This window comes from Sus scrofa, chromosome X (assembly GCF_054392235.1).
Source record: "Sus scrofa isolate SSC_HxYL_T2T_F1_AM1 chromosome X, Sscrofa_HxYL_maternal_Yorkshire_Landrace_v2.0, whole genome shotgun sequence".
Classification (NCBI taxonomy): domain Eukaryota; kingdom Metazoa; phylum Chordata; class Mammalia; order Artiodactyla; family Suidae; genus Sus; species Sus scrofa.
In genome coordinates, this window is record NC_139401.1 from 132657483 (window position 1) to 132676357 (window position 18875).

An 18875-nucleotide genomic window follows, 5' to 3' on the forward strand; every position below is an offset into this window, starting at 1 on the left:
GTATGGGTGACAGGGAACAGCAAACACAGGGGTCAAAAGGTACGGAGGCTGGCCCCGTTTTTACCATCTCGTGGTGCCCTGTGCTTGCTATCACTCGCTGTTTCTGCTGATGCCGAGCAGTTATCGAATGCATCGGGTCCCGCGGCTGGCTGCTTACAAAATCCGTACAGATGTTGGTAGGAGGGAAAGGTGCCCTTAATCAGAATGCCAGCCATCTGGGGCGACGGTGGATGTGACAGTCTCCGAACCGCCTCTGAGGATTTCGCTGGGCCGCAGAAGTTTTAAAGGGAAACAGGCAAGTGCTCACAGTGGAGGCATCACCACCGAGGTGGGCTCCCCTCTCGCTTGCAGGCTCGTCATCGACTCTGTTTGTTGGGGAGGCGACTGAAGGGGAAGCGGGGAAGAGATCTGGTCCTCTGTTAACTCCTTGTTCTTCATTTCTGCTCCGATCTACGGAAAGAACTGGCAAGTTAGGCAACATACTGTGTGATTAGACGGTGTGGAAGGTGCGCTGGGGCCGGAGCCGGGTAGAGCGTGGGGCCGCTGGGTTCAAGGTTAGTTATGGTATCGCTTTGCTAAAGTGACCAAAAGGGAGCTTCCTGCCGAGGGGGCTTCGTGCTTCCAAATCCCCACTTCTACAGGACTGGGGGGAAGGTCTGTCTTCTGTAACACCTTCATGCTGACACTGGGTGCCATCTTCTGAGAGCGGCATCTCTTTGTGACAATTTTAGTTGCCCCTTTATATACACGGGCAGAGCAAGCTACAATTGTTTTGATGCCCACAAAGATATAGGCTATTATGAGCAGTAATGTTAATCCCCTTCTCTTGAGGCAGCAGACTCCGGACTGCTCAAGGCAGAGCAGCTTCTGTCATGGCTGCAGTCTGGTCATCATGCAGGTGCCTTTTTCCTCTGGCGGCAGCTATAGTATTTGTAAATCAAGTCAGGAATGTGCCTCAGACACTGGGTCTTGTGACTCTGTTGTTCTAATTGTGAAGTGCTTGCTGGTTTTGTACCTGCCCGGGGAGGCGGGGGGCGGGGGTGCTGCAGGGTGCTGCTTGGTTTCAAAGGCAGTAACAAAATCAAATGATGCAGGCATTCAGGTTAAGGCAAAAAGGTATGAAATACACTTTGGAAAAATTGCATAAAAGGGTTGAACACAGAAAATGATTGTAATGCTGCGGAAGGGAGAAGCCCCATTTTTGTGGATGTAACATCTTCAAACTGACTTCCATTCTTATATTGCTTAGTGCCTATTGTCTTGTCCAATCAATATCATTTTTGTAATGTTGACTGTATTTTAAGAAGGAAAATGAGGGGTTTGGGTTAGAACATTTCAGATGCCACTTACTCTGTCCACGAAATGTGTATAACTCATTTCTTCTATAATAACATTGTTAATGCATTAGGAGACACAGCAGTGATCCGTCTATCAGTTGAGTCACACGTGAGTGAGATGTGTAGCTTGTTAGAAGAGATGCTTTAATGTGACAAGATTGACTTTTTTTTAGGTTTTCTACTGCTAAATCAAGCAAGCTAGATCAGTGTCATGTTGTTAGAAATCTCAGAATAAAATGCACTAGTCTCTGCACACAAATTGACATCAAAGGAACTAAGGGGAAAGTAATAGAGGGATTCTAGAGAAGAGAGAGGCTCAAAGACATTGTGCAAGAAGCCTGGCTTCCAAGACTTCCCGCCCCTTTGGGTAGGTTTAATAGTTGATATTTTTGTCCCTCCAGAGGTGCAGGTTTTCATTGTGGATTTCAGTGGGGTTTCAGAGGCCACACATTTTAAGGAGACGGTGTGGTTTCCAGGAGAAGCCACCACAACCAGTGGGGTGAATCACACACAGAGGCTGACTCTCTTCCTCGTACCCCTCTAGTGGTTGCTCCTTCCTCGGATGAACTGTCTTCTGGGTTGAGTCAGTGCCACGGCGCCCAGGGCCCGTGAGGAGCAGTCCTGACCTAACAGGGAGTCGGCACCCTTGTGTTCCGGTGTCGTGGGTGCTGATGGGCTGGGCCTGGGCCCCGCGCACTCTGACCTCCCATCCTGCTCCACCTGCTGGGCTGATCTAGCTTGCTTGATTTAGCAGTAGGAAACCTAACAAAAGGGTCAGTCTTGTCGCGTTCATGGATCTCTGCTAACAAGCTGCACACCTCCGTCACTCAGTTGATAGACTGATCCTTGGTGTGTCTCCTAATATGCACTAACAATGTTATTGTAGAAGAAATGAGTCATATGCATTTCGTGGACAGAATCTTAAAGCTGTAAGAGGCATCCGAAATGTTCCAACCCAAACCCCTTATTTTCTTTAAAACACAGTAAACATTACAAACACCCCCAACCAAGCTCCCAGATCCAGAATGCGGGCTCGGGGTTAGAAAAGAACATGTTTCAAAAAACATGTCAATAGGAGCTTTGCTGTCCTGTTAGTAAATGTGTATTTTTCACTGTTTGAAAATAAGATCCAGACCTTCCATTTCCATCCTTGATTTAAATAAAGCTTTAGTATACATACGTTTTACATTTTTGCTTAAAATTCCCAAATTTCATGGTGCCAATAATTTATAAATAGAGCATAACCAGGTTGCCTAGAAAATTACCAGGCAGAATGGACATAATGTACTTGACCTTTTAAAAGACAGCCTTCGGGGCCGTGAGGTCATTGTCAGAGTTGCAAGGAGTGATCCCAAAGGCTCTGAGAGAGGGTTACCCAGGGGAGCTCTCCAGCATTTCAGCCAGATTTAGTTCACCCACCTCCACAGCTAGTTTCCAGAGGCTTCTGTGGACGGGGTGTTCTGATGTGGTTCCTTACAAGAGCTGTGTGTTTCTCAGGGAGCGACCTTAAGGCGGAGACAGAGGCGAGTCTCGGTCTGGGCAGCCGAGCAGAATCCCTCACAGGGGCCAGTGTAACAGTCCTGGGGAGCGGGGGGAAGAGAGCAATTTCAGATGGAGTTTGCACGGCCCCGAATGGACCGTGACCATTGTGTCTAATTGAGAAGCTTGCCTCTGGTCTAGCAAAGCAATAAAGGTAAGCTTAAAAAAGAAACCCTCTCTCGGTGACCCTGGTTGTCACGCTCGCGGTGACAGGGTCGGTTGCGCTAGTGGGCAAACATCTCTGATGAGGGACTCGGTCTTTAAAGTCAGCTGACAAATAAAACCATGCCAGGGTAGTTCTCTTTGGTTTGGTTCTGATTGGCTTTGCTCCACTGGTGCGGGGGAGGCCCGTACCTGCCTGCTGCGAGGCTCGTCACTAGCATTCCAGATGGCCCCTCCTGTCCGCTAAGTGTCACCTACCGGCTAGAACCTCCTGGCCGTGGTTATTCTTGGCTGGAATTCTGCTCAACCCCATTAAGAATTAACCTACAACAGCAATTGAGAGGACCAAGTAGTTTTCTCCCTTGTTCTGTTAATATTTTTTTTTTTTCTCCTGGCTAACACTGATCTTCAGCTCTTAAACCAGCCTCCCTGTGTCCCCAGGCAAAGCCCGATCGGTCGCATGTTCATGGAGTTGTCTCTGTGGGAAGGTTTTTAATATGGAGTTGTTTCTTTAATAGATAAAGACTTGGCCTTTCTTCTTGAGGCACGTTTGGTGCCCGCGCGGTGCCCGGGAACCCCCTCCTTTTCTCCGGGACTCAGGACGTGCGTCCAGGTGAAAGATGGGGCGACAGCCGGGTCCGTGGCTCGTCGGTTTCCGTCCGGGGGCGGGGGCGGGGGCGGCACGGCCCCGTGCTGCTGCCTGTTGCCAGGGTCTGGAAGAACTATTTCCTAAAGTTCGTCCAGCTTTCTAGTTGTTTCTGGAAGAAGGGCGAATGTAGGCCCAGTCCTCCCATCACGGTGAGGAGGAGAAGCTCCGGAAGCTCTGGTGGGCACCGCTCGGTCCGGCGGTTTCTGTGGCTCAGGCTGTGTCCGCGCCGGATCTGTGAGCCTGGACTGGCGCCTGGACATGGCTGCGTTCCACGGGGCTCGGTCTTCCTTTTAACCGTCGACCCCACTCCCAGTTGGCATCCGCCGTCTTCCACGACGCATTGGTACCAGATCGTTTTAGAGTCCGAAGCTGAAAACGACACCTCATTTCTCTCTCCGTGTCAGTTCCCCTCAGCCTTCGAGTTTAACGAGCTGTTCCTGATGACGGTGCTGGACCACCTCTACAGCTGCCTCTTTGGGACTTTCTTATGCGACTGTGAACAGCAGCGGTTCAAAGAGGTACGTGCATTTCGTCTCCCTGCTTTGCTGGCTGCTCGGTGCCCTTCCCGTGGAGGGCCGCCGTCGAAGGGTCTGGAAGCAGAGGGGCCTGGGTCTCGCCCTGCTGCTGTCTGAGCGGAGGCCCTGTGCTAAATGCCCTCCCAGGGTCCCCCGGCCCAGCGCAAGGTGCTCATCTTCCTGGTTGTTGGATGAGAGGCCGTACTTTCTGGGCCCCGGGGCCCAGGGAGCCACAGCTCTCGAGCACTCTAGGGTCAGTACTAGATTCCGGAATGCAAGGCTCCTGCTTGTTGTCCTCTGGGCTGTGGGGCAGAAGGGTGCCAGGGGACTGAGGACAAGTCTGTAGATGAGCCCAGCCTCTCTCTAGGTGGCAAGCTTCTCACAGTTAGACTCACCACTTCCTTTTCTCCTCACTTTGGAGTCAAAGACAGAAACTATCAAAAGTCAGGACGCAGTTTTAAGAATGTCCCCTGGGCGTTCCCATCGTGGCGCAGTGGTTAACGAATCCGACTAGGAACCGTGAGGTTGCGGGTTCAATCCCTGGCCTTGCTTCGTGGGTTGAGGATCCGGCGTTGCCGTGAGCTGTGGTGTAGGTTGCAGACGCGGCTCGGATCCTGCGTTGCTGTGGCTGTGGCCTAGGCTGGCAGCTGTAGCGCTGACTCGACCCCGAGCCTGGGAACCTCCATATGCCGAGGGTGCGGTCCTTAAAAAGAATGTCCCCTGGTTCATAGAAAAGGATTGCTGGCTGCGGGCTCAGCGTGCTGGACCATCAGAGAACTCGGGAGACGGCGGCGGCGGGCCCAGAGCCCAGCTCCCCCTCCCTGGGCAGCCTCCCCTCAGCCAGCCCCTCATCCCGCGCCCACACCCTCTCTGGTCCTCCCCTGCTCTGCTGGCCTTCCCCACGTGGTCTCTCCCCCCCCCCCCTTAAAAAAATTTTTTTTATTCTAGTTGGTTTACAATGTTGTGTCCGTTTCTGCAGGGCAGCAAAGTGACCCAGTCACACATGTACATACATTGCTTCTCTCACATTAGCCTCCATCATTACGAGGGACTAGATACAGTTCCCTGTGCTACACAGCAGGACCTCATTGCTTATCCACTCCAAAGGCAAGAGTGTGCATCTGTTAACACCCCGTCCATCCCACTCCCTCCCCGTCCCCCTGGGCAACCACACGTCTGTTCTCCAAGTCCATGAGTTTCTTTTCTGTGGAAAGGGTCATTTGTGCCATATATGAGATTCCATTTATGAGTGATATCATGTGGTGTTTGTCCATCTTTCTGACTTACTTCACTTAGGATGAGAGTCTCTAGGTCCGTCCATGGTGCTGCAGATGGCATTATTTTGTTCTTTTTAATGGCTGAGTAGTAGTCCATTGTGTATATATACCACGTCTTCCTAATCCAATCATCTGCGGATGGGCATTTAGGTTGTTTCCATGTCTTGGCTGTTGTGAATAGTGCTGCAATGAACATAGGGGTGCCCGTGTCTTTTTCAAGGACAGTTTTGTCTGGATAGATGCCCAGCAGTGGGTTGCTGGGTCAGATGGCAGTTCTGTAGTTTTCTGAGGAACCTCCATGCTGTCTTCCTTAGTGCTCGTATCAGTTTACATTCCCACCACCAGTGCAACATCTTTTCATGTGCTCATTGGCTGTCTCTATAGGTGTGTAGACAAATGTTTATTCAGATCCTTTGCCCATTTTTATTTCCATTATCTTTTTATTATTGAGTGAAAGAGTTCCTTATGCATTCTTTATATACACAAGTCCCTTATCAGATGAGATCTGCAAATATTCTCTCCTGTTCTGTGCAGTGTCTTTTCACTATTTTGATGGTGTCATATGAAACACACAAGTCTTTAATTTTGATGAAGTCCAAGTTATGTTTTATTGTTGCTTGTGCCTTTGGAGTCATATCTAAGAAACCATTGCCTAACCCAAGGTCATGAAGATTTAAGCCTATGTTTTCTTCTGAGAGTTTTATACTTTTAGCTCTTATATTTAGGCCTCTGGTCCATTTGGGTTACCTTTTGTATGCGGTGTGAGGTTAAGAGTTCAGCTTCATTTTTTTTTTTTTTTTTTTTTTGCATTGGTTATCCAGTTGTCTCAGCACTGTTTGTTGGAAAGACTAGCTTTCTCCCACTGATTTTTTTTTTTTTTTTTTTTGGCATCCTTGTTGAAAATCGGTCAACCATAAATGTGCAGGTTCATTTGCGTGCTGTCAGTTCTGCTCCATTGATGTGTCTGTCCAGCCTGTGCCAGTACTGACTGTAGCGACTATTGCAGCTTTGTGGTAGTTTTGAAACTGGGACATGTGAGACGTCTCAGATTTGTTCTTTTTTTCCAAGATGGTTTTGGCTGTTGGGGCTCCTTGAATCACTACTGTTGTTTCTCTTATGAATATAAAATATAAAACAGTCCTAATTGAATTTTCTGTGTCTAGATAACTTGTGAAGAATCAGCTGGCTCGGGAGCAGCAGAATGGCAGAAAACACTCCTGGCCTCACCGTTTGCTCATTTTGACTTTATCACTGTCCTTGACTGATGTTTAGTATTTATGTGCCCCGTCGTGTGTGTGGGTTGGGGTGTTTGCGATGACCACTGCAAAGAGTTTGCAGCATTTCTAAACAGTGTACTGTCCGATTGGGAGGTGGGATCTCTAATTTAACTGTATATTCTCTACACGAGGCCTCTCCAGCCTGCCACCCACAGCTCCCCCTTCCCCTGGCATGGCTGTGATTTTCCAGTGAAAGGATTCTTTCCTGTAAATTCTGCGCATAGCTCCTAATATTAAGTATCACACAAGGAAGCTGCAAATAAGAATAAAAAATGTACTTGTTAGGAGTTCCTGTTGTGGCTCAGCAGGTTAGGAACTCAACTAATATCCACGGGGACGTGGGTTTGATCCCTGGCCTCGCTCAGTGGGTTAAGGATCCTGCATTGCTGTGGCTCTGGCATAGGCCGGCAGCTAAAGCTCCAATTTGACTCCTAGCCTGGGAACCTCCATATGCTGTGGGTGCGGCCCTAAAAAGACAAAAAAAAAAAATGTATTTATTAAATATGGGCCCCCTCATCCAGGGATTTTTCGACCGTTCTTATTCTCCCTTTGTAGAGACACAGTCACAGATGTCACCTACCTCAGCAGGACCTTTTTCTAGGAAGTAACCAATGTGTTTTTAGGTCATGCCCAGCATAAGGGCATGTGTGCAGAGGGGTGGGGTAGGGCTTAATAAATGTTCCTAGCCTTTTTTTTTCTTTTTATGGCTGCTGCTTCAGCGCATGGAAGTTCCCGGGCCAGGGGTTGAATTGGGAGCTGCAGCTGCCGGCCTGCACCACAGCCACGGCAACACCAGATCCGAGCGCATCTGTGCCCTACGCCACGGCTTGCAGCAACGCCCACATCCTTAACCCACTGAGCGGGCCAGGGATCGAATCTGCATCTTCATGGAGGCAGCGCTGGGTCCTTAACCTGCTGAGCCGCAATGCAAACTCCCATAAAAACTTTTTTTCTTCTGCACCCATGGCATGTGGAAATTTCTTGGGCCAGGGATAGAACCCATGCCACAGCAGTGACCCAAGCTGCTGCAGTGACAATGCTGGATCCTTAACCTGACGTGCTACCAGGGAGCTCATAAATGTTCCTGAATTTGTATCATTTGAACTCACTTCATTATTCAAGTCCATTTCTCTACAGGATACAAATTCTTGAGGGTGTGAAGGAAAGTGGAATTTATTCCAGGGTATTTTGTTTTGTGTTTCAGGATGTATATACAAAGACTGTATCTTTATGGTCCTACGTCAATAGCCAGCTTGATGAATTTTCGAATCCCTTCTTTGTGAACTATGAAAACCACGTCCTCTATCCTGTGGCTAGTCTGAGTCATTTGGAATTGTGGGTAAACTATTACGTACGGTGGAATCCGCGAATGAGGCCTCAGGTATTGTTTTGCTTTCCTTTTCAGAAGAGCCAGTCGTTCTGCCCGCGTTTGGATGGTGCGGTAGCGGGGGGTGGTTCTGCCGCAGGTCCCGCCCGGCTCTCGGGGCTCCGTCCGTCCTTCGGGTCCTTCGCGTTCATGGCCCGTAGAGGAGGAGGGTTCGAAGTTAGTGCATTTGCTCCTTAGTCCTTCCACTGACCTGACTCAGTGGTGTCCCCCTCCCTGCCACACCTGTAATGGTGGCCTCTCCTGCGACTGAGGGAACCGTACAGAACGGCGCCCAGCAGGGCCAGGCGGCCCTTGCTGCTGTGCGGTCGCGCTCAGGCCCCTCCGAGGTGAGGGGCCCCCGAGGCCTCGGCCCTGCCTGCCCTGTCCCCGAGCTCTTCCACCAATGGCTCTCTGCCGAGGTGTCCTTTTGAAGTTGAGATTCTGAGGGTTTCCTGTCTCCAGGCCCCCGCATGCACCTCTGCCTCTGCTCTCCACCCGCTCTCTCCTCCCCGCTCCCTCCGTCAGCGTCCTCAAGCCTCTCCAGGCAGGTCGCCTCTGTCTGTTTGCTGGGGCAGCCGTGACAGAGTCCACAGAACGGGTGGGTAACGACAGAAAGTCCTGGGCCCCGGTTCCGGAGGCCGCACGTCCAGGGTTAAGGTGCAGGCAGGATGCGTTCCAGGCCCCTTGCCCTGGCTCGTCGACAGCCTTCTCCTCCCTGTGTCTGCTCACGTCGTCTTCCGTCCGTGCATCTGTGTGTCCACATGTCCCCTCTCTGTCTCTAAGGACCCTACGTCCTTAACCCTGTGATGTCTCTAAGGACCCTGCTTCCCAGCTGGCCACCTTCTAAGTTTAGGCTTCAGCCTGTGGACGTGGGGTAGGGATGGACTCACCTCTTCTAGAATGTACTCAGATCCTTACTTGTCTGAGCCGTCAGCTCCCGACGGTCATGGGGTCGGGAGCCATAGCTGCTCCAAGACGAGGCTCTCCAGGGTGCCCCCAGGCCCCAAGAGCATGGGACAAGCGGCAAGGGGACAGCCCGCCAGGCCCCAGGCACCTGCGCTTTTACCACCTGGCCCACAAGGTCAGAGCAGGGAAGGACGCACCCTGGCCAGGCCCGTCTCTGGCGCTGACTCGATGCCGCTGTGGGCAAGGGCCCTGGGCCCCGAGACCTCTCGGGGGTGCAAGTGGGAAACGGGTCCCTACAGAGCACAGGCACAGTGCTCGCGGGCCGCCAGGGGCTGCCCTTGCTCTCTGCACCCCCACTGTGCTACCCAGAAGGGGGACTGGAAGGCCCAAGAGGGGAGCTGTGACCCGCCTCCCAATGGCCTCTGGAATCGGGGACAAATGAGGCAATGTGCCTTGTTTTGGGGGGCCTCTGCCCTCAGACTCCCACACTGCCATCCCCTCCCTTCTTCTTGGGGTCAAAGTCAGGAGTCTGTTCTTAGCCTCCCGGTGCTGGTTCTCGAGCGCCCTTCTGTGTTGGAGGCCGCCCCCCCAGCCCCCCCCCCCCATTGTGACGCCTACTCAGGTCATCGGTCCCTGTCTCTGCCGTCCCTGTCCTGTCTCCCATCTCTCTGGTCGTTCACTCTCTGGTCTCGTCTGGCTCCTGCCTTCCTGCTTCCTCCCCTGGGTGTCACCATCGGCACCCCTCTGCAGGGGGACATCCCTCTGCAGGGGGATGGCAGGCAGAAACCTGCAGGCCTGGCAGGAGTGGCGTCGCTGGAAGGCTCCCCACCCCGGGCACGTGGTCTGCGGGCAGCCCCTGCAGGATGATGCCCAGCCTGTGAATGAAACGGGTGGGGAGTGGGTGCCCCAAGCAGAAGGGACTGTGCAGGCCTGGCTTCTTCCCAAACCTGGAAGGTTCTGGAATGCAGGAGGGGAGCAGAGGCAGGACCTGATGAGAGGTGAGCAGGGAGGGCAGGTTGGGAGGCCAAGGTCAGAATCTCACCTTCAGGGCAGCAGGAAGAAGTCACTGGCGCATGTTCAGTGCGTGTCCCTGGGCCTGGCTGAGGCTCAGGACGCAGGCCTGTGGCTGCTGTGCAGAGCCCAGACGGGGGACGAGTGAAGCAGGGGTGGTTCCCTGGACCCCACCCCATGCCTCCTGTGCCCCTCGGCTGGCGACTTCCCTCCCCACTCTGTCTCGCTCCTCCAGGGAAACCCCGAGTCTGGGCTCTCTGGGCCCCCGGCAGGTGCCAAGGACAGCTCCTGAGCAAGTGGTCAGATGGGGAGGCCCCGGGGCCCAGGAGAACCCTCCCCCTCCCCCCAGTGGGTTTAGGGGCGGGATGGAGAGACCGAGACCGGGAGGGAGGGGGAGCCGCCCTCCACCAGGGCGCCTGCCTCTGCCCGGGACCCATAAAACAACCCGTCTTTTCAGTCGGCAGAGCTGTTTACACAGATGCACCGACACAAGGTTGGGGGGGGGGCTGCCCCTGCCTGCTTGGCCCACAGTCTTGGCTCCTTGTCTCCTCTGGGGACCCAGCCAGCCGGGAAGGAGGGCAGAGTGCGACCAGGGCCAGCCTGGTGCCAGCTGGAGGGCCGGCTGGGGAGGCCGGGTGCTGAGGCCACGTGTCTGCCCGCAGATGCCCATCCACCAGAACCTCAAGGAGCTGCTGGCCATCCGCGCGGAGCTGCAGAAGAGGGTGGAGGACCTGCAGCGGGAGGTGGCCACGCGCGCCTCGTCCTCTTCTGAGCGCGGCTCCTCGCCGGCACACTCGGGCACGCCTGTCCACACCTCGGTGTGACGGCCGGCCCTGCCCTCGGGCCGCCCCGGCGCCCGTCGGTGTGCTAGGTGGCAGCTCCCTCTGTCGTCCAGTGCTGTTGTGTTGTGAACACCTGCTGGCCACCTGCCAGCGCTTGCCCAGCGCGTGGGAGACACTCGGGTGAGTGCCAGGCGACGCCGAGGCTCGAGGCGGGACGTCCTCGTGGAAGAGCAGCCCGCGGGCTCAGGCCCGTGGCCGCGCCCGCCCGCCGCGTTGAAAGGTGACACCTGCTGGAGGACAGACCCCGGCCCCTGCCCGTGCTTCTCCGCGCCAGGGCTCCCCGTGCCCGCTCCGGCCGGCCGGCCGTGTACATAGAGGGTATTTTTAAACGAGAGAAACACGCCTTTATTTTCCTACGCCCTTTTTTTTATGTTGAGGCCGGTCTCCGCGGGGGAGCGGCTTCCCCGGCCCGGCCCCGCCGGGCCTCCAGGCGGCGCGCACGCTGCCTCGTCGCGGTACGTCGGCCCCACGACCTGACTGTGACTGTCCGCCCCCGGCTCTGGCCCCGGCCGCCCGGCTGTCCCCAGGGCTGGCCCGGCGAGCCCCGCGGACGGAGCCCCCACCGCCCCCGGCCTCTGCGGGGCTCGGCCGCGGCGGCGCTCCCTGCGCAAGACGCGCGCCCTCGCGGTATTCCTGCCGCGGCCGCCTGGGGCCCCGGAGGCCGAGGCCGGGAGCCGAGCCCGCGCCTCCCCCGTCTCCGTCTCTGTCGCCGCCCTCAGCCCCCGCCTCGCCTCGCCTCGCGCCGGCCCGTCCCTGGCCGGCCCGTCGGTCTGGGCGGAGTTCCTGACCCATCCGCCGCCGGAGCGCAGAGCCCCCCCCGCGGGCCGTGGCACTGCCCGCCCCTGGGCCCCCCCCCGCCGCTGCGGGCACTCAGCATGCCGCGGGAGGGGCAGCCGCTCCGCGGGCACCTGCGTCGGCGTGCCCGGGCTGCTTTCAGGTTAGGGCATGTGACCCAAAGTCCAACATATTCACCTTATTTTTACCGAAAATTCTTAAAGGTTTTTTACACTCAGCTACTTAGGGAATAGATGTTTTTTCAACTTGGAACCTTCTGATTCTTAGAGAAAATTATCTGGTATCTGTAGGTAGCAAATATTTATTCAAGGTAATTTGATAACCTAAAATCGTCTCCATTTTTATCCTCTGCGGGATTTGTTTCTAAACTGTGGTTTAATTGGTATTAGCTTGTGATTTATGCTTCCAGCCATTAGCTGAAAGCCTAATTATGAATGGATAAACTGGATTAATTGTTGATAATACTGATTTTTTAAAAATGGGGACATTTCCTAATTCCCCCCCCCCCCTCGAAATATCACATAATTCCCCCAGCTGCATGAAGACTACTAACCTTGGTGTGGACTGGGTGATGCTTTTGACAGATCCAGAGAAGCCAAGAGGGCTTGTTCATGCCAAGGTCAGCCCCCCCCCCCCCCGCCCCGCGCTAGGTCCCAGACGCACCCATTCGGTTTGAAAGCAGCACAACAGATCAGTTTTCTTGGTATGTATCACAGAGCTGTTTCTAAAACAACCTGAAGTATAGTTTTGTTACTTAAGCAATTCTTTTTTTTTTTTTCAGTTTTATTTAAGTGTTCTAGAATGTAAAAACCTTTACGGTTCAGATTTTTAAAGACTGGTACAGTATCGTATTTGCCTCATCTGATGCACTGTTTCAATCTGTAATTAAAATGTTTGCTCCATGGTCTCATTTTTGGTTGTCTTTTTTTTTGGCTGTTTTTTTAGGGCCGCACCTGCAGCACATGGAGGTTCCCAGGCTAGGGGTCCAATCCGAGCTACAGCTGCCGGCCTGCACCCCAGCCACAGCAACGCGGGATCCGAGCCGCTTCTGTGACCTACACCACAGCTCGTGGCAACGCCGGATCGTTAACCCACTGAGCAAGGCCAGGGATTGAACCTGCAACCTCATGGTTCCTAGTTGGATTCGTTTCCACTGAGCCACAACGGGAACTCCGAGATTGTCTTTTTTCAAGTATTTTGGTGATTTTTCCCTTGGGGAATATTAGTAAACAGTCAATACAAACTTATCTTGTCCCAAGTACATTAATATATGTAAACTACCCTTATGTGATCGAACTCATTTGGTAAGTTGTAAATGCAGTTTATCACACGATTTGAATGTTTTGGTTGAAATGGGTTACTTTTTTTTTTTTTTTTTTTTTTAGGGCCAAACCCATGGCATATATATGGAGGTTCCCAGGCTAGGGGTCGAATCAGAGTTACAGCTGCCAACCTACACCACAGTCACAGCCACGCCAGATCCAAGCTGCTTCTGCGACCCACACCATAGCTCATGGCAAACTCCAGCTCCTTAACCCACGGAGCAAGGCTAGGGATCCAACCTGCATCCTCATGGATCCTAGTTGGGTTTGCTACTGCTGAGCCACGACGGGAGCTCCGGATTACTCTGGTTTTACAATCTAAACCTCCCTGCACCTTAACCTTCAGAAAACGCTGAAGATTCGAGGACAGGACTGGAGACCCCTGGGAGGCAAGTGCGACCCCGGCCTGTCCTCCCCCCATGCGCTGTCATTACGGCTGCATGCCTGAGCAGCAAGCCTTGGGATGGGGCACAGAACTTCGGCCCAGAAGTCATGTGGGGGTTGGGTTTGAGAACTTGGTACCATTTTATCACAAGGCTGGCATGGCACAAAAATGCCAACCCCCTCACCGTGAACCCCCCCCCCATCTCCCTCGCAATCTCTTCAGGCTGCGAGACACACAGTGTGACAAGGGCACACTTCATTCCCGGCGGACCACGCCACACATGGCAGTGGGTGACGGGCGGGGGCCTGGGCCTGGCACGTCACCCAGGTCAACCCTTGGTGGGTACTGGCTTTCTCTGAAGACAGACAAAGAGGCAGACTTGGGAGTCAGGGGGCCTGCCTCTGCCCACCCCTGTGACATTGGGCACGTCCCTCGGCGTCCAGGCCTCAGCTCCCCTGCACCACGAGGGGCAGCCCGGCCTTCCTGAGAAAGGCCTTTGGCCAGGGAGGGTGGGGAAGGCGGGGAAGGCGGTCGGCTCCCCACGCGTAGGAACCAAGAGCATCGCTCGACAAAGGGCGGGCCTTCGTGCCAGCGGGACACAGGGACTTGTTAGGCTCGGTTTTATTTAATGCAAACACGAGACGGCGTACAACTCACAGGTAATCACAAGCACAGAAAACGGACAGGGGCCGCGGAGCTCAGCCTCCAGCCTCCCTCCTCAGAGCCGGGCTCGCCCCGCGCGCCCCGGGTTCCCAGAACCGCGCAGCCCCCACCCCAGTTAAGCGCACAGGGCTCGGGCGCTGCCAGCTGGCTTTTCTCGTCGCTGTCTCCGCCGGTGCCCGGGATGGGCCCGAGCTGCCAAGGCCCCGTTCGGGCGGACACGGCTCCAAGAGGCCCCGGGCTGAGAGCTCTGCCAGCACCGGTCACAGCGGGCACCAAGCTGGACGCAGAAGGGCAGACGGGGCAGGAGACGGCTTCACAGCGAGCGCTGACGACACCACAGCCAGGCTGTCAGCGCCTTCCCCCTCGGAGGGTCCTGGCTGCAGAGCTAAGGTGACCACGGGGTCACACGGCCACCTCGCTCTTCCCAGTCGCTGCCGTTGACTGTGACTTCTTTGTACACGTCCCAGCTCCCTGGTGGCAGGGAGAGAAGCATCCGACCACGAACAAGCGCTGCCTCGCTCCTCCTCTAAACTGCCGCCCCGATCCCTCCCCAGCTCCTGGTGCAGGACACTGGCCCTCCCTGGGCCCTGAGGCCACCCTGTTCACGCACCAGCAGGCTCAAATGCACAAGTCCTCCACAGGCCTGGCCCATGGGGCCAAGTTGGCAACAATCCAGCCCGTGAGGGTGGGGCGGGGGGGGGGGAGAACGGGCAGCCCTTTGCCCTCCCGGCCCGGGCACCCGGCCTGCCTGGCCTGAGCCTGGGGGCAGGGGCCTCGTGGGGCGCCCCCGCTCTGCAGCCTGCGGTCTCCCTGGGCCTCAGCCAGCGCAGCCGACACCGCCCGGGGACCACGTGGGACCGGCCTGCAGCAGGTGGAGGTGGGCAGGACCCCGCAGGCTCCTTCACAGTAGCTGCGGCTCGAGACGTGAGCTCAGCCCGGGACAGCAGCGCAGCTCTGCTCCGGCCCAGCCCAGGCAGCGCCCGCGGGCCCCAGGCGCCCTCCCCCAGGTAGGATGTTTCCCAAACCAAGCCAACGTCCCCCTCCCCATAAACTCCAAGCGACCCGCGGGCAGGCTTCAGGCTTCTCCGTGCGTGCTGGACGGCTGGAGCTCTGCCACCAAATGAGCCCACGCCCGGGTGGGGGGTGAGCACCCCTTCCGTCGTGTGAAACTCGCAAGCACGGCTTAAATGATTCCTAAAAGTGAATCGTGTCAGCTTGGAGACCACACCCAGTCCTCTGGAATCAGATAGGAATCAGGCCTGAGAGCCAAAGCTTCCTACGTGTCCAGAAGATTCAAGTCTCAGGGCGGCCTACTGTGACACGGGTGCTAGCACTTAAATAAGTGAAAAGCCACCACGGGGAGCAGCGCTCAGGAAGCCCAGCAGCTTAAGGGCTGCGACCGGAAGGGAGGAGCAAGTCAAATCAGCGGGCAGGGCGTGCGTGCAGGGTGGGTGCCCTGCCACTCGCTGCTTGGCTCCTGGCCGCTGGGCCCTGCTGAAGGTCCCTCCGGGCCAGGGTGCCCGGCGGCCAGGCACCGCAGCGTGGAGGGGTCACGGGCTGGGTTCACTCTCCTCCCCGCCTCCCCCTCCCAGGCGGCTCAGGCCAGGGGGGCCTGGGGCACCCGTGACCCCGCGGCTCCTGGGGCTGGTCCCGGCTCTCTGGCGAGCGGGGTCTCGGATTTCCGCGGCCCGGCTCCACAGAGGCAGGGTGGGCATGCGAACCAAACTCACAAACACCCCGAGCTCATCTGGGACACTGGGAACGACGAGAAGCCAATGACATTGAAGGAGCAGTGTGGCAGCTGCGGGGCCGCATGAAACTGGGAGCTGGGTGATGAGCGGCGGCCCCACGCGTGCCCACTGCCTGCCCAGCGGGGCTCAGATCCGGGGTGGCTCGGGCGGCGGCGGCTCGGCGGACTGTGTCTGCAGCGCCGAGTACTTCACTAGGAAGAGGAGATGCCTGTTAGAAGGGGGTCCCGTCCTGCCCAGGCAGGAGACACAGATCCACAACCCTGCTCCTCCTGGGCACAGAAATCTGGTCCCCCGTCTGTCTGCCCCGGACACCTGGCCGCTGGCGCCTGCTCTGCGCCCTGGAGACCAGCTCGGCCTGCACGCCCTTATCGGTAAGACGGATGCTCCCGGCGGAGCGGCTGGGGGTTATTGCAAAGAAAGCACTCAGCACAGCACCGGGCCCCTAGGAGATGCTCACACGATGGTGGCCGGGAGTTTAAACACGGACCACGGCGACTGCTGCTGTAGAGTCCATTGTCACGCTTGAAATGCAGCATCCTAAGCGACCATGGGGGGCCCCTGCAAAGGCGCAGGTGGGCTCCCGAGTCCCTGTGTACACCCGCCTGACCTCGGCTGCTGAAACTCCTGCCTGCTCCCTGACTCCCTGGCTGGCGTGCTGAGGCCACAGGATCTGTCTGCCTTGAGACGTCGGCCACCCCAGACCCAGTGCCTGACCTCATGCAGCCTGTGATGGCTGGTGGTCTGCAGCCAGCAAGTGCTTCCTGCGCACAGGCCCCGGGGTAGGGGTGGCCTACTGCCTCTGCCTCTGGCTGTTCTGGGTCTGGGGCGGAGACTCCCCACAGCTCTGTCGGCGGGGCTGATTCTGCGGGCGGGGATCAGAGGCTGGGCACGACAGTGTGCCCAAGTCCCCAGACAGCCCCACCTGTGGGCCCCGCATCCCTGGAGTCTGGCTGGTCAGGGCAGGGTGCGGGGACCCCCACTGCTTGCGCAGCCCGGTTCTGCTCTGTGCTGGCCCCAGCGGCCGGGAGGCTTCCAGCGGGGACAGCAACCTCGAGGGGCTCACCTTGGGGCTCCTCGCACACGACGGCCTCCAGGTTTTCCCCCTTCACGTAGTCCGCGTTGAGACCTTCTGCTCAAGGCAAAGGGCAGAGTTACCAACGCAGCACCAGAGGGTCCCCAGCCATGATGGAGAACTCCGGAAACACTCCAACCCCCTTTATCAGCCTCAGACTCCCGCACCCGGGGCCACACAGCGTCCTGGTCCCCGGATCTGGGTGAGGAGCGGCCGGGAAGGTGGTGCCCCACCCAGGAGTTCTCACCATCAGCCTCAGAAGTGACACCAGGCAAAGGCCCCGACCGCCACCTCACCCCCCCACCCAGGGCAGGTGCCACCATGTGTGGGACTGTGGGCCACATGGCAGCTCCCCAGTTGGGGCACCCGATGGCGCAGCTCAGTGCCACCCATGGGTCCACGTGCCAGGACAAGGGAGGCAAAGAGGGAGCTAAGCGCTGCATGAGTGGCTGATGGAGGCGGAGCGGGATGGGGCGGGTGATGGGATGCCCTCACGACGGAGATGCTGGCGGGAGGAAGTGCTGTCCCTGCCGCGGTGTGGACGGCCCAGGGACACCGACAGCTTGTTCCGGTCTCGTTCGTTATCTGGGCTCCCCCCTCCACCCCTACCCCCCCGGCCTACTGCCCAGGGGGCCCTCAGGCTAGAAAGCACGCTCTGCCTGCCAGCACCCGGACGCCACCTGCGGAGACTCAAGAGCCTGTGTTCCCGCCCCCAATAAACCCGCGGTGGGGGCAAACTGGGCCACGTTCTAAGCAATCAACTGACTGAACAGGCACCAGCGTCAGTCACTCCACCGTCCTGGGCTGCATCTAGGCCCTCCTCATAGAAAGGGCCGCCCACCCGGCCTGGTGCTAATGGGCAGGCCTGGCAGGATGGGTGAAAGAGCCCATGGAAGGTGTTCCCCGCTGCCAGGCAGGGGCCAGGGGATGCGCCCCGCGCCTCCCGATGGCTGCCCAGCTGCCAAGCCGGTGGGCACCGGCCGTCTCCCGCCCCGGGGCAGCCCCTGGTTCTCTCAGGGGCGGCCGTCAGTGGGCAGCTGAGCCCCAGACAGGACCTCTGCCCCCGGCCCAGCATCCCTGAAACGCAGCCACACCCAACCCCGCCTCATATGGGGAGAAGGAAAAGTGAGAGTGGTCACAGCCAAGTTGGGGAGGACCAGGGAAGGGGCAGGGGGGTGGCAAGAAGGAAGGAGCGCAGCGAGGAGGGGAGGGCTGGACGATGAAGTGCACGTAGAGGCCAAAGCAGAAGAGGAAAATGAGTGAGTCAAAGCACGTTGTTACCTTGACCTTCTGCTGCATCTGAAGGCAAGACACAAAGCTTAGGACCCAGGAGCAAGAACTCAGCCCCTGGCAACAAACCATGTGGGCTTTCCGCGCCACGCGCTGACCCTTGGCACTGAGGGCAGAGACAGAGGAAGCAGAGGGTCCCCAAGGCCAGGGCCTCTTTGGCGGCAGTGAGACGGGAAGCCCCTGAGCACCACGGTGGGGTCAGGCCCTCCCAGCAGTCACGTGCCGTCACGGGCCGTCCCCCGGGTCTTGCCAGTGCAACGAGTGCAGAGCGGTTTCTGTTCTGCGTCCCCGGAATCTGCGGCGCAGTTGCTGCTCCGCGCTCGCCGTGCAGTGGGCTTTCTCCCCTGCCCGCCCCGGGTCTCTGCCCCGCGGTTTCTGCTCAGCTTCCCCAACGTCCCCGCTCTGGGCAGAGTTTTGGCAGGAAGGGCGGCGAGAGGACCCCATCCTGACCCTCAGCTTCCCAGGGGCTTAGCCACCCCGCCAACATCCACGGGGCTCCTCCGGACTCCAGCCGGGCCCAGGAGCAGGAGGCACCACGCCCGAAACACACGCGGTCCGCACGCACGGAGCTGGCAGCTCAGAGGGATGGGGGCGGCCCGCTCCCGCCCCGCCGGCCCCGCAGCAGGCCGGCAGGGGGCGCTGTGGCGGCACGAGACACAGCCTCTGGGCTGGACGGTGGAAGGACGTGGGGGCAGCTAGGTGAGGCGAGGGCACAG

The 18875-nt window shown here is 57.3% G+C and overlaps 2 protein-coding genes across 16 annotated transcripts in view; one reads left to right on the forward strand and one right to left on the reverse strand.

Moving 5' to 3' along the window:
• The window catches only part of MTMR1 (myotubularin related protein 1), a 60566-nt gene extending 47980 nt beyond the window's left edge, over positions 1-12586 (forward strand). For all 10 annotated transcript variants that reach the window (XM_085006769.1, XM_085006770.1, XM_085006772.1 and 7 more), the window contains 3 exons: positions 4092-4205; positions 7961-8137; positions 10702-12586. In XM_085006769.1, coding sequence (XP_084862895.1) covers positions 4092-4205; positions 7961-8137; positions 10702-10863 — 453 coding nt within the window. In that variant the 3' untranslated portion in view covers positions 10864-12586. The remainder of the gene's footprint in view (positions 1-4091; positions 4206-7960; positions 8138-10701) is intronic.
• Positions 12587-13989: 1403 nt separating this feature from the next.
• CD99L2 (CD99 molecule like 2) overlaps positions 13990-18875 on the reverse strand; it is a 79207-nt gene continuing 74321 nt past the window's right edge. For 4 of the 6 annotated variants that reach the window (XM_003135467.5, XM_013991049.3, XM_021080511.2 and 1 more), the window contains 3 exons: positions 18151-18168; positions 16861-16926; positions 13990-15988 (listed from right to left, as the gene is read on the reverse strand). In XM_003135467.5, the coding sequence (XP_003135515.1) occupies positions 15924-15988; positions 16861-16926; positions 18151-18168 (149 nt within the window). In that variant the 3' untranslated portion in view covers positions 13990-15923. The remainder of the gene's footprint in view (positions 15989-16860; positions 16927-18150; positions 18169-18875) is intronic. The other 2 variants (XM_003135466.5, XM_085006778.1) reach the window with 1 other exon arrangement.